General features: G+C 63.9%; 1 protein-coding gene across 3 annotated transcripts; it reads right to left on the bottom strand.

Moving 5' to 3' along the window:
- Positions 1-725: 725 nt before the first annotated feature.
- On the bottom strand, positions 726-8,149 carry OPRL1 (opioid related nociceptin receptor 1). 3 transcript variants are annotated; one of them, XM_006167094.1, is made up of 4 exons: positions 8,028-8,149; positions 6,162-6,420; positions 2,715-3,070; positions 726-2,613 (listed from the first exon to the last, which is right to left on the bottom strand). In XM_006167094.1, exons 2-4 carry the CDS (start codon positions 6,392-6,394, stop codon positions 2,090-2,092), a joined length of 1,113 nt encoding a protein of 370 aa, XP_006167156.1. In that variant the 5' UTR covers positions 6,395-6,420; positions 8,028-8,149; the 3' UTR covers positions 726-2,089. The 3 variants fall into 3 exon arrangements, with proteins under 3 accessions (XP_006167156.1, XP_006167154.1, XP_006167155.1); XM_006167092.1 differs by lacking the exon at positions 8,028-8,149 and adding an exon at positions 7,585-7,671; XM_006167093.2 differs by lacking the exon at positions 8,028-8,149 and adding an exon at positions 6,947-7,104.
- Positions 8,150-8,155: the final 6 nt, after the last annotated feature.

Raw genomic sequence — 8,155 nt, 5'->3', positions numbered from 1 at the left:
TCTGGTCCCAGGGAGAGCCTAGTCCTGGGCCCACCCCTTTCCCCTCCAGCCCCTCCCTCATCCCTGCCCCTCCCCACCTCTGCACACACACCTCACCCCCCCCCCAGGGCTTGGTCAGGTCCTCTGACCAGTGCAAAGGGGATGGGCAGGACCTTCCAGGGTGCTGGCAGGAGGCAGGAACCGTGGGGCCGCCCACCTCAGAGAAGCCTGGGTTCACCTGCTACTTTGGACTCTCCCCACCAGGGGGCGCCATGGTCTCATGACAGTCCCAGCCAAGTGTCCCAGAGATGACAGTGACTTTTGGGGACAGGAGAGGGAGCAGGGGTAGGCCACAGTCCTGACCACAACTCCAATGCCTCCTTCTCCCCTGCTCTGTGCCCCCACCCCTGCCTGGCCGGGCTGCTTTGGACACACTGGGCGCTGGGCCATGCGGCAGGTCAGTGGGCAGGCAGGGACCCAGGCTCTCACCTCCTGCGCCAGGCCCACCACGGAGGCACCTCAGAGCGCTGCGATGCTACACTTCTGTAACAGCAGTGAGTCTGTTACATGCTCTTTGCCCCCCAAGCTCATTTACTGAAACCCTGACTGGAGCGATGGGGACTGGGAGGTGGTGCCCACACGGGTGGTCATACTCTCACCAAGGGACACCTTGGACGTGCCGCCACGCTGTCGCCATGTTCTGTCCAGCAGCCCCACGTGGCACTGCCATAAGAAGAGCCCGGGCCCAGGAGCAGCCTTTATTCTGACCCCAGGGCAGGTCAGGGCGGGCTACATGCAGGGGGCAGTGCTGGCGGCATGCAGACTCCGGAAGACAAGGTCACACAGCAGAATCCCAGGCTTGTTAAGGAGACAGCCAGGCAGCTGCCACCCTCACAGCCTCATCACAGTCCCAGGAAGAGTCCCAGCCGCCCAGGAGCCACTCCACGCAGCCACCTGTCCGGGTCATCACAGGTCCTCAGCTGCCTGGCCAAGGTTGCAGCCTGCAGAGTCTCACAGCTCATCTGCACAGCGCTGGCCATCATCAGCCTGAGGACCAGGGAGCTCGATCCTCTGGGGACGACGGGAGGGCAACCCCCAAAGTGTAGACACCTCCCACACAGTGTTCCCACAGCCCAGACAGTACTTGCAGCTTGGCTTAAGCCAGCCCACCTTCCCCCAGCACACAAGACTCTATCCTGATTGGCAGCAAACTCAGACCCTATCCAGAGACACCCTGGAAAGTTGCATGGGTGGTCACGGGGGTGCTGAGCAGAACACACCCCAAACTGCCACCCTTCCATGGCCGCCATTACCTCCTTCTTCCTGCCCCTGGCCTCTGAATTAAAGCAAAGGAAGAGGATAGAGGGAGCCGTTCCGTCTGGGGGGTCCCTAAGCCAAGGCTTAGGACATGGGCCTCCACTCTGGTTGACAAAGCAGCCCACGGCGGTCAGGCTTCCCCTGCCTCTGGGCCACTGCTCTCCTGAAGGGGAACAAGCCAGTCAGGGATGAGCAGGTGGCAGCATGGGGGAGTCCATGTTGCAGAGGGCTCAGGGCAGCAGATGAGACTGTCCGAGAAGCAGCTGGCCCTAAGCTCCCTCCCAGGGTGGCCCTGGCTGCACAGTGGGGTCAGGACAGGCAAGCGGGCAGCTCCGAAGTCAGAGTAAGCCCCATCCCCAAAGAAATGCTGCCCCTGCCCTCCCTGGGCAGCCCAAGCCTTTCTAGGAGACACAACAGGGCTGCAGCCAGTTCTGCCTGGGGACGGCACGCAGCATGTAGCACACAGGTGCCATCTCCAGGCACCTCGGCACCTGCAGGTCAGCTGGCTCAGCAGGGCAGAGGCCAAGTCACCCCAAGCACGGGCTCCAGTAGAGCACATCCTCTGGGATGGACACCTTTGAACAGAGCCCTTGTGTCCCCCTAGCGTTGCCAGGAAGGTCACTAAGTCAGACGGGGCCACGGGGCAGCCCTGACACCCCGAGCTAACTGTGGTGTCGCTGGCCAAAGGGCAGGCTCAGGTGTCAGCCTAGAGAGCAGTGACCTGCGTGAGCTCCGTGTTGGGTGTGGACGGGCTCTGCGGGCTGACGGGCACCATGGGCAGGTCCACGCCTAGTCATGCTGGCCGTGGGACTGTCTCAGAGGTCTTGCAGGCGAAGGCCGCATCCTTGGCAATGCTGCGCACACGGTCAGACGCCTGTGTGTCCCGGCGCAGGGCCGACGCACAGCAGAACTTGCGGAAGCAGGCCTTGAAGTTCTCGTCCAAGAAGGCGTAGAGGATGGGGTTGAGGCAGCTGTTGACGTAGCCCAGAGCTGTGCAGAAGCGCAGGATGGCCACGGCGGTCTCACTGCCCGGCTGCACGCCCAGCCCTTGCACCAGCACGAAGACCTGCACGGGCGTCCAGCAGCCCACGAACACGGCCACCACCACCAGCACCAGCCGCGTGATGCGTCGCAGGTTCCGGTCCTTCTCCCGGGAGCCTGAGAGCAGGCGGACCCCGCGGAGCCGCCGGACCATGAGGCTGTAGCAGACAGAGATGACAAGCACCGGGAGGACGAAGGAGAAGAGGAAGATGCAGACGGCGAACACAGGGCCCCAGTAGTCCTGGGGGGCAGGGATCTCCACCAGACACTCGATCTCTGCGGGGAGAGAAACGCGCTCGGAACAGCCCAAGACATGGGGGCAGAGGGCCACTGGGAGCCAAGGGGGCCTGGGGCAGGGAGGAGGGGCCCCCACTGACCTTCATCCTCCACCTGCGCCGAGCCCATGATGGCGACAGGAACACCAACCACAGAGGCCAGGGCCCAGATGGCCACGTTGACAGCCTGGGCTTTGCTGGATGTCCGGACATCGAGGGCACGAATGGGGTGGCAGATGGCCACGTAGCGGTCCACGCTCATGGCGGTCAGCGTGAAGGTGCTGGTGAACATGTTGTAGTAGTCGATGGCGATGACAGCCTTGCACAGAGCATTTCCGAAGGGCCAGAAGCCCAGGAGGATGTCTGCACCCTGGAAGGGCAGGGTCAGCAGGACCAGGGTGTCTGCCAGGGCCAGATTGAAGATGTAGATGTTGGTGGCCGTCTTCATCTTGGTGTGCCTGTAGAGGACAGCGAAAAGGTGTCGGAGGCCACCCTGGCAGGGCCTGGAAGCGAAGGGTGAGAGGTCCCTCTTCTCAGCCACCACAAGGGGCCTCACCTCAGAGTCCCTCCATGTCAGAGGCCCCAGGAGCTTGGCAGATGGCAGCTCCCAGACCCAGCCCATCCTAGCCAGCCCCCCAGGGGCTCCACTCTCGCAACAGGACTCCACACCTGCAAGGCCAGTCTGCTCTGGGAAAGTGTGGGTCCTCGGGCTCACTCCTGACTGCATGAGAGCAAGGTCCAGTGTCTCCCGAGACATAGAGAGGACACGCGTGCTGGCCTTACAGCGGCCAGAGATCCCTGAGGGCCCAGATCCCCCCACAGGCCAGTAGAGCAGACAGGAGGCGGGACGGCATGGAGCGGTCTGACTGTGCCCACGCACTGGGACGAGATGGGAAGCAGTGGGGACCAGTACACACACGTGGAGTGGACGAACAGCCGTGAGTGTGCTGTGGCCATCTGTGTGTGGTGCACAGTGGCCATCTGGTGGCAGCAGCGCTGTGACTACTGCCACGAGGGAGTCCCACGAGGGAGTCGGGGATGAGAGAGGCCCCTCGGAAGGGGTTACAGATGAGCAGGGGCCTCAACCCTGATTGACGACAGTGACAGCAGATGCAGCCAAGACCCCCTCATCTCATCTGAGACGTAAAAGAGGCTATCTGGACCCCACTTCAAGGGTCACACCTGCTGCCCTAAGGCCTTAGAGCCAGTGAAAAGCAGAGCAGAGCTGGACTCAGGTGGCTCTGACCCCCAGGATGGTCACCTCTGTCCCCTGGCTCGAAATACTTGTGCTGCACCCAAAGCTGGTGTGGCCACAGGAGCCTCTGGGCTCTGCCAAGGATGCGGCCTTTGCCTGCAAGACCTCTGAGACAGTCCCACGGCCAGCATGACTAGGCATGGACCTGCCCGTGGTGCCATCAGCCCGCAGAGCCCGTCCACACCCAACACGGAGCTCACGCAGGTCACTGCTCTCTAGGCTGACCCCTGAGAAGGTGGGCAAGGCCGCCTTCCCACCTGCTCTGACCCGGGGCAGAGACACAGGAGGAATACCAGTCACGATGGCCGGGGACAGCCTCCCGAGGGCCTTCTCCTGGGGGTCAGCTGTCATCCCCCCCGTCTGACCATGCATGTGCACAAACATGTGTGCATAGGCGGTCATGTGGTCCACCGTCCTCGCTTTCCAGATTGGGGAAATCATGACCCAGAGAGAAACAGGGTTTGCTTCGGGAAGCACGGGACGGGTCTGCAGGGCCTGGGTGGCCACTGCTCGGCCTGCCCCGCCAGCACTGTCCCTCCACTGACAGCTCAGCTGGGCGCTCACGGGGCAGAGGGCCTGACAGCCTTGAGCACTGGCCTCAGAACAGGCCTCCTTCACGCTGCTGCACCATCTCCTGCTCAAGGACCTCCCATGGCTCCCCTGCCAAAAGAACAGCCCCCAAACCTGGCATTCGAGACTCGTTACCCCTCAACCCCTGTCTGGGTGGACTCAGAGCCCGCCATGCGTTCTGTCCAGACCTCCTTGCCGCTGCCTGGTCACTCCACCCCCCTGCCAGAGCATGCCTCCTGTGAGGGGCTCCTGCCCACCATCACTGTCCCATGCTGTCCTTCACTGCCCCCCACTGTCCCCTTACTAGCTCCCAGGGCTCCTCACTGCCCCTGCTGTCTCCACTGCCCCCCACTGCCCCTCACTGCCCCCCACTGTCCCCTCACTGTCCCTCGCTGCCCCTCGCTGTCACCCACTGCTCCCCACTGTCCCCTCGCTGCCCCTCACTGTCCCTCACTGCCCCCCACTGTCCCCTCACTGTCCCTCGCTGCCCCTCGCTGTCACCCACTGCTCCCCACTGTCCCCTCGCTGCCCCTCACTGTCCCTCACTGCCCCCCACTGTCCCCTCACTGTCCCTCGCTGCCCCTCGCTGTCACCCACTGCTCCCCACTGTCCCCTCGCTGCCCCTCACTGTCCCTCACTGCCCCCCACTGTCCCCTCACTGTCCCTCGCTGCCCCTCGCTGTCACCCACTGCTCCCCACTGTCCCCTCGCTGCCCCTCACTGTCCCTCACTGCCCCCCACTGTCCCCTCACTGTCCCTCGCTGCCCCTCGCTGTCACCCACTGCTCCCCACTGTCCCCTCGCTGCCCCTCACTGTCCCTCACTGCCCCCCACTGTCCCCTCACTGTCCCTCGCTGCCCCTCGCTGTCACCCACTGCTCCCCACTGTCCCCTCGCTGCCCCTCACTGTCCCTCACTGCCCCCCACTGTCCCCTCACTGTCCCTCGCTGCCCCTCGCTGTCACCCACTGCTCCCCACTGTCCCCTCGCTGCCCCTCACTGTCCCTCACTGCCCCCCACTGTCCCCTCACTGTCCCTCGCTGCCCCTCGCTGTCACCCACTGCTCCCCACTGTCCCCTCGCTGCCCCTCACTGTCCCTCACTGCCCCCCACTGTCCCCTCACTGTCCCTCGCTGCCCCTCGCTGTCACCCACTGCTCCCCACTGTCCCCTCGCTGCCCCTCACTGTCCCTCACTGCCCCCCACTGTCCCCTCACTGTCCCTCGCTGCCCCTCGCTGTCACCCACTGCTCCCCACTGTCCCCTCGCTGCCCCTCACTGTCCCTCACTGCCCCCCACTGTCCCCTCACTGTCCCTCGCTGCCCCTCGCTGTCACCCACTGCTCCCCACTGTCCCCTCGCTGCCCCTCACTGTCCCTCACTGCCCCCCACTGTCCCCTCACTGTCCCTCGCTGCCCCTCGCTGTCACCCACTGCTCCCCACTGTCCCCTCGCTGCCCCTCACTGTCCCTCACTGCCCCTCGCTGCCCCCCACTGTCCCCCACCCCACTACCTTCTTGCTGGCCCCTCTGCCCTTCAATGCCCCCCACTCTCACAGAGAGCCAGGTCCTCCCCCCAAGTCAGGCTCCCCCTGAGGAGTTAAGGTCCAAGGTCTCGGGGTTGACCCCACCCCTGGACAGGGCGGAAGCAATGTATGGGGAAGCATGAAACCCCCACCGCTCGGGCTGATTGGGGCCACCCCGCCTCAGTCTCTGCTCACCTTGGACACTTACCTGAGGATGACATACATGACCAGGCAGTTCCCCAGCAGCCCCCCGACGCACACGGCCAGGTAGAGCCCCACTATGGTGACCTTGAGCCCAAGGGGCAGGAAGGCACCGTGGGTGGCGTTGAGCAGCAGGTGGGGAGGCAGCAGGCTGTGGTTGGGGCTCAGGAGGGACAGGTTGCCCTGAGGGTGGCCACCGTAGAGGACCTCCCAGAACGGGGCGGGGAGGAGGGACTCCATGCCACGCCTCGCAGTGTCAGCAGCACCTGGGACAGGAGGGGGGCCAGTGAGGCAGCGTAGCAGTAAGTCTCCGTGCCAACAGGACGCACAGCAGGGTGTGACCTGGGGCCACATGGACACAAGCCCTCGTGCACACGCATATGCACACATACAGGGACATGTGGAGACATGTTTGCACAGATAACCACATATCACAGACACACATGCCCACACACGTGCCCACAAGGACAAGTCTAGTTGGTCTACGCACTCACACACAGGGCCACAGAGACACAGGGATGCAGGGACGCAGGGACATACATGTGCACACACAGAGAGAGGTCATCCCGCCCTTATGCGCACACGGGCACTAAAGAGGGGACACACCCAGAGAGCCTGGACACAGGACACACGGTTGAGCCAGAACACTGGACACAGCAGCTGAGCCTGGACACTGGACACTGGACACAGGACACAGGACCCAGCAGCTGAGCCTGGCTCTCTCCCGTCCCCCACCCCAAGCCCTGCCAGGCAGCCCAGGCTGTCGGTGACCCCAGCCCCTCGGGCCCTCACCTCAGCAACCTCCTTGGAGGCTGGGCAGGAGACCCCCTTCCCGACTGACCAGCCGATGGGCAGGGTAGAGCAGGGCTGAGCGATGTGGACAGGGCTGCAGCAGTGGCTCCTCCTCAGCAGACACCAGACCAGACGCAGCAGAGCTGGGGGAGGGGAGGAGGCTGCGGCTCCGGAGGGGAGGGGCCATGCAGGCTGGAGGAGGGGGCTGGGAAGGTGGCCACACGCTGGGTGGGGGACAAGGCACATGTGAAGAGGTGAACGAGAGGTTTAGACAGACCCATGCCCAGGGTGAGACCCTAGGACAGAGACATCTCAGGTTTGCAGACACAGGGATGGCAGACAGGACACAGACAGACACTGGGACAGACTCAGAAGATACCCACAGACTTGCAGGCACAGAGCTGGGACCACAGCTCACATGCAGAGGCACAGGCTGGGATAGACAGGCCCAGACCAGGCTCAGCTGGTGTCTCCTGCCCGAAAAGGGTGCCCTCAGCCCGGCTCCCAGGGGTGGCTGGGAGCAAGCCATCAGGGCAGCAGGCTGGACTGCCCGGCCTGACCACCTCTCAGCAGGTCAGAGCCCTGTGGACAAGCAGGCAGGATGCCTGCACCCAGGACACGGCACCAGACAGGCCTACCGTGCATGGCACACCAGGCACGGCACCGACCGGAGCTCGTGGACCTCCATCTGCCCTCCTCCGGGCACAACACCAGCCTTGGAGTGTGAAGCCATCCACCCACGGCAGAGACAGTGGAGCCAGGCCCACCTGTCACGTGGAGACCCAGCAAGGCACTTGGGCCAGGGCGGGGTCCCAGAGCAATGTCTGCCCCAGCACCCACACACCAAATGCTACAGAGCGGCCCTTTCCCAGCCTGGGATTCCAGGAACAGCACCCCGGAGGTGGCAGGTCAGAGTTAGAAGTCGCATGGGCAACCTGAGCTGGAATGCCAACCCTCACCCTGCAAGGCTTTGAAGGCTCCAGAAGCCAGACTCCCCACACAGCTCAGACCCTGCTCAGCATCCTTCTCTAAGGATGAGGACCTGGTTGCTAGGCGACAGGCAGCCACGTCGCTAGGATACCTGGCGATCAGGAGAGGACGGAGCAGACAGACACCCCAGGACTTGTCTCCAAATCACCAATGCAGCCAAGACCCTGGACGCGAGGAGACAGGCGTGTCCAGATGTTCGCGCAGAGGACACGCATTCCT

The sequence above is a fragment of the Tupaia chinensis genome, unplaced genomic scaffold (genome assembly GCF_000334495.1).
Source record: "Tupaia chinensis unplaced genomic scaffold, TupChi_1.0 Scaffold144472_1, whole genome shotgun sequence".
NCBI lineage: Eukaryota > Metazoa > Chordata > Mammalia > Scandentia > Tupaiidae > Tupaia > Tupaia belangeri.
The sequence above is the reverse complement of the archived record's forward strand: the minus strand, read 5'-3'. Positions and strand labels throughout refer to the sequence as shown.

Excerpts from the sequence above, each read along its gene's own strand:
- OPRL1 (XM_006167092.1), bottom strand. Across the intron at positions 3,071-6,161 it reads GTCATGTATGTCATCCTCAG|GCACACCAAGATGAAGACGG; the intron begins GTAAGTGTCCAA and ends TGTCCTCTACAG. Across the intron at positions 2,614-2,714 it reads GGCGCAGGTGGAGGATGAAG|AGATCGAGTGTCTGGTGGAG; the intron begins GTCAGTGGGGGC and ends CTCTCCCCGCAG.